General features: G+C 40.1%; 1 protein-coding gene across 1 annotated transcript in view; it reads right to left on the bottom strand.

Moving 5' to 3' along the window:
* The window catches only part of FOXP2 (forkhead box P2), a 300,347-nt gene that overhangs the window by 38,737 nt on the left and 256,610 nt on the right, over window positions 1–5,000 (bottom strand). Inside the window, exons 10-11 of the mRNA XM_075491561.1 lie at window positions 2,782–2,869; window positions 273–356 (exon numbers count right to left, since the gene is read on the bottom strand). Of these exons, the coding sequence (XP_075347676.1) occupies window positions 273–356; window positions 2,782–2,869 (172 nt within the window). The remainder of the gene's footprint in view (window positions 1–272; window positions 357–2,781; window positions 2,870–5,000) is intronic.

The following is a 5,000-nucleotide window of genomic DNA, read 5'->3' on the forward strand; positions in this document are numbered from 1 at the left end:
TTCTCTCTAGTTTCAGTCTCAAGGCACTGATTTGGACACTTATAGGTGTACTTTGTTTAGTGTCACCTATGGTGTAGATTGGATAGATTTTGTAAAAGATAGCATTACTTTTAAAGAAACATACAATTTGACAAGCTATTGCATTTTACCTTCATTTTATTGCCATATTTTTCATCACACTCATTGTTTTCCAACTGTCACTAAATTGTTCATTTTCTTAGTCTGTTACATTCGTAGACCTATTTACTGTTTATAAAGCAATATGCACTTACAGGTTTTGGAGATGGCTTGGGCTCCGAGGGTCGCATGTGCAAGTGGGTCATCATTGCTTGAAGACGTTCGCGTTCTTTAGAAAGCTGTTAAGAAAGAGTGAGATCAGAAGCATTTTAGAAATGACTGATACAGCTATTTTACTGCAGTGATACATCTTATCATTGAGCTTGTCTCAGAGTAATGATTCCTGCATATAAAAGTCTATGTCAGTAGAAACTTATCTGAGAGGAAATGCAACTTTGGGCATGGAAAGAAAGAAAAAAAAACCAAAAAACTTTTATAGCCTTTCGTATGTTAAAAGGTCAGAGAAAACAAATAACACTTCATCTTTTTGTCAATAAGAGAATTGAGGTCACAGTTGCCTCGACAGTAACAAGTTACTAAGACCATAAATTAGAAGGCCCATAGTGTCTCTTTAAAGTCCTGTGGACACTGTTAGCAATGGACTAGTGCCAACAGCTGTGAAGGGGTGAAGGGTCCTCAAAGCACAGTGCCTGCCAGGATTGTCTACACACTTCATCCTTTCCCACTGAGGTCCAGTTAGTGCCCCCTGCAATCTGCCATCATCAATCTAATTCAATAGAGTGACAGAGCCCAGGCAGTGTGAAACGCTGAACTCTGCCACCGAGTCGGCATCGACACTGCACTGGGTCTCATTACAACTGATGGACCTTACTTCACTAGCAGTCAGACAAAGCAAAAAATGGCATAATTGGTCACACTGCAAGCTAAATCTTCACTTGGACTGTTACATTACAGCCTAGCCTTTGTAAATGGTAAACAGTTCTTAAGAAGCCCTTAAACTGCCTTTAGAAAACATCACGTTACTGTTTCCTAACTGATACCATTTTCTGATCATATGCTACGTAAATATTTGTCGTTTCAGACTCAAACAAATTACCAATTTTAAAAAAAAAAGAAAGAGGAGGAAGTGTTTGAAATATGTAACTTGTTGATAAAAATATCAGAGCATAAAAGAGGAAAAAGTACCTTACAACGTGAAAAGAATAATTTTTTTTCCAAAGCTAGGTTGCAAGAAGAAATGCTTGAAACTGTATTCTAGTGATCTGGTTTTGGATATCTACAACACGATTACAACATCAATTGCAACAAGAACCAGTTGGTGTTTAATGCTGCCATTTTCTGGAGAGGTCTATAATACTTTCTTGCATGAATTCAGCTCAAGAGTTACACCTGTAGACTGAGATTGGACTAAGGAAACTTGCAAGTAATTTTAAGAAGAGGAAACGACCTGTATTACTGCAGATATTTTGGGTATGCTGGATGTAATTTGATCAGTGCATCTTTCACCAAAGAACATTTGAGGCAGCAGGTGGGAAAAAGGTTTCTTCTTAGGCTTCATATTATGTGTGTGACACTTTAGAGACATGCTATTTGCCATGACGTAAATTCCTAACAAACAAATTAAGCTAACACTGTGCTGTAAATCTTACAAAAGAAACTGCAGATTTGCCTGGGTTTATAAAGCTTTCATTTTAAGGGAAATGACAATAAATGACATTATTGTACACTCCTCTCATTGCTTTGGGTTTCCAGTATTAAAATACAAAAGACCCAAACAGTTTGCCTTGGCTGAAAGAAGAACAAGTATTTTTACATGCATGAGAACAGGGAGACAATATGCTAAAAGGCGGGAAAGCTTATCCTTCTTTCTCCACAAATGGCAACAAAAGGGGAAAAAAATCTCAGTCCCTCGCTGCGTCCCTTGGGCTCCTCTGCACCTTCCCGAGACGGGACAGGACTCCTGAGAAATGCCCTCCTACGACTCCCACACAGGCGGGAGGGGACCGCATGGTGTAAGCGTCCCGCATGGTCATTCTGGGCTGCCAAGGTTTGCGCCCAGCCTCAGTAGCCCGGTAAGTGTAGTCTCAATACTGGGAGACCCCAGGGGTACTCAGCACTTTTTCCGTAAGCTGGAGGGAACATTCACATACATGCAGTGACCTCTAACGGTTTGAGCCTGAACAGGGCACCCGAGTGCTGTGGTCCCAGCCACGGGACTCCCTGGGGACCTCCCTGACTGGGTCTGACATTACGCCTTCTGCTCGCAGAAAAATGCCCACCATCAGGCTGGGAGTCATTCTGGGTGGAGATGTGCTCTGCTACTCCTTTGCCCTGCAGAACGGCATAGACAAGCATTGGGTCAGAAGGGGAAGAAGGAAGAGGGGTCCTGACCCAGCATTTCAAGAACTGAAGACGGCTTGGATCCAGTCTCTGCTCCAGGGACTGCATTTTTCATTCGTGATGAATGGCATTAGGGTCTTAGTTCAAGCAAAATACTGTAGACAATGCTGATGTTAGATAATTATTGCATAATTTATAATGTGAAAAATCTTTGAGTAAAAAAAACCCCACTTGTTCATGAATATCAACAAATTTCATGCAAGAAACTTATGGCTTTAAGCTAGAGTCACTAAGGCAAGTGTTTCCAATTTAGTTTAGGTTAATAGTAAATAAGTAATAGGATAATACATCCATGTAACAAACCTGTATTTCTAACTGCTGAACCACTTGCATTTGCACCCGACACTGAGCAGTGCTTCTGTCATCCAATGCATGTTCATTGTTAAGGTGCCTAGAGAAGAAAGAGAACACTAGTGAGACAGCGTTAAGATGAGGAAAATTTCTTTATGAGTCCATTTTTCTCTCCTGTGCATATGGCTTCCATTACTTTCAACAGGAGTTATGCAAAAATACCTAGTCAGAGCATGCCTTAGATACAACAATACAAAATAAAAAAAATTGCTTATTTCATTTAGTTCTACAGACTTTCTCAGTGATGACTGCCAGACACCCAGTTCCTATCTCCCAGGTCACATATGCCATCTAAAGGCCAATGTAACTGGTTATCAATATTTGGTAGAGTGAGTGAACTGATTTCCACTCCCTGTTGCTGCTGCAGATGAACAGAGAATCACCTTACAAATGATTCTTCAAAAGATATAATTGCTTTTAGGCTGCTTAACCTACTGTGAATTAATGTAGACTTTGTTAAGATTTCTCTATCTGCTCTTCTTTAATCATAAGCAAAAACAACAACAGAACACCCGTTCCCTCTTCCCCAAAACAGCTGTAGGGGAACATCACTGATCTTCACTGCAGTTTCCAGAAGCAGCCTCTGAAGATGATGGCAGCTATCAGGCTCCCCAATCTGAGGAAGAGTGTGCAAGCTAAAGGCAGGGGAAGGAAGAGCTACACACCTTACACACACAGCAAGCCTCCTGGGAGGGATTCAGGCTACACGTGACAGTTTAGCAAAACAAAAGCACACTCTGCAACAGGGAAAGAGGACCTCAGTGAGTGGCTGTCTGTAACTAAAGTACAGCCCAGACCCGAGTGGCTGTCTCCCGTACGTTTCAATCGAGTACAACTTTACAAAGCTCATTTAACACTGTCTTTTGAAGGACAGTGGTTTCAGTTTATTCTCTCTGTCTTCCAGGATCAAAGAAGTCCCTTTTGGAGCTCTAATAGTGGGTTTGCTGCTCCACTGAGAAGAAAACGTAAGGATCAGGCTAAAGAAGAAATGGGAGCAAAGGAGTTTGCCTTTGAATGTGGATTTACTGGCTATTTCCACTGTAGGCACACAGGGTAAGCTTTGCAGGGACTACAGTCACAGATGGTCTCACAGTTACAGGAACTAAGTTGTCTATACCACAGAGGAAATATATTTTCTCCTTTTTCTTTTTTAGCAGAATTAATCAGAGAACTATGTAGTTATTTGATTGGTAATCCAGGGGAAAAATGTGTTTGTCAGAAACAGTGGAAAAATAGAGGGGACTGCATCTCACTTTTACTGAAATTTGTCTCTTTTTATTTAAATCATGACTTCACAGTTTTAGGACCTAATGATAGGGTTTGCAGGTGAGCAAAATAGGACAGGTTCTGCTATCCTTGCAAGAGGCATGGCTGGGGAAGAGATATAAGTAATTCTGAAAGATTTGTTCATTCTTTTAATATAAAATTGTTTAAGAGTATACAGGTAACTTGGTAGTTTATGCTAAGTTCAAGCATCACCAAGGACACCACATTTCCTTTATCTGAGTCATAAAACCTATGGTTTATTTATTTTCAAAGGAACTGACTTCATTGATGAAAAAATGCACGATCAGTTTAAAAACTAGGTGATTGCTCAAAACGTACCGTTCACTTGTTTTCTGAAATGTTGATTCAAAAGAATTTTACTCCCTCAATTACACAGGCATGATAGTGTGTAGTCTGTTAATGTAATGGTTTAATGTTTTCAGTTAATTGGGTACAAAATTGCCAGAAAAAGGACTGGAGACACATTTTAGCTCTGTACTATCATCACTATCACCAGTACACACCACTGTGTTTCCACATGTATATGCTCACCTATGTATGCACATGGGTATACATGTATAACACATGACAGTAAGCAATGGTATAGGTATGAAAGATCTCCTGGCCTGAATTTGAGGTTACTGCCTACTCATGATTATTTATTAGTTATTACAACACCATATGTTTGCATAACACCTTACAAAATAGATACAGACACAGTCCTTGCCCTGAGGAACTTTAAATGTAACAGCAGTATGCAGTGTGGGAGAAGAAAGTCCAGTATAATGTAATTTCAATATGATTACACGGTAACTTCGGAGACTGTTGCATGTTTCTTGAGAGTTAACACAGTAATCTTCGGAAACTCATGAGATCTACACATCCCTTATGCCATACTTTCACGT

Source organism: Mycteria americana, chromosome 1 (genome assembly GCF_035582795.1).
Source record: "Mycteria americana isolate JAX WOST 10 ecotype Jacksonville Zoo and Gardens chromosome 1, USCA_MyAme_1.0, whole genome shotgun sequence".
Lineage (NCBI taxonomy): Eukaryota > Metazoa > Chordata > Aves > Ciconiiformes > Ciconiidae > Mycteria > Mycteria americana.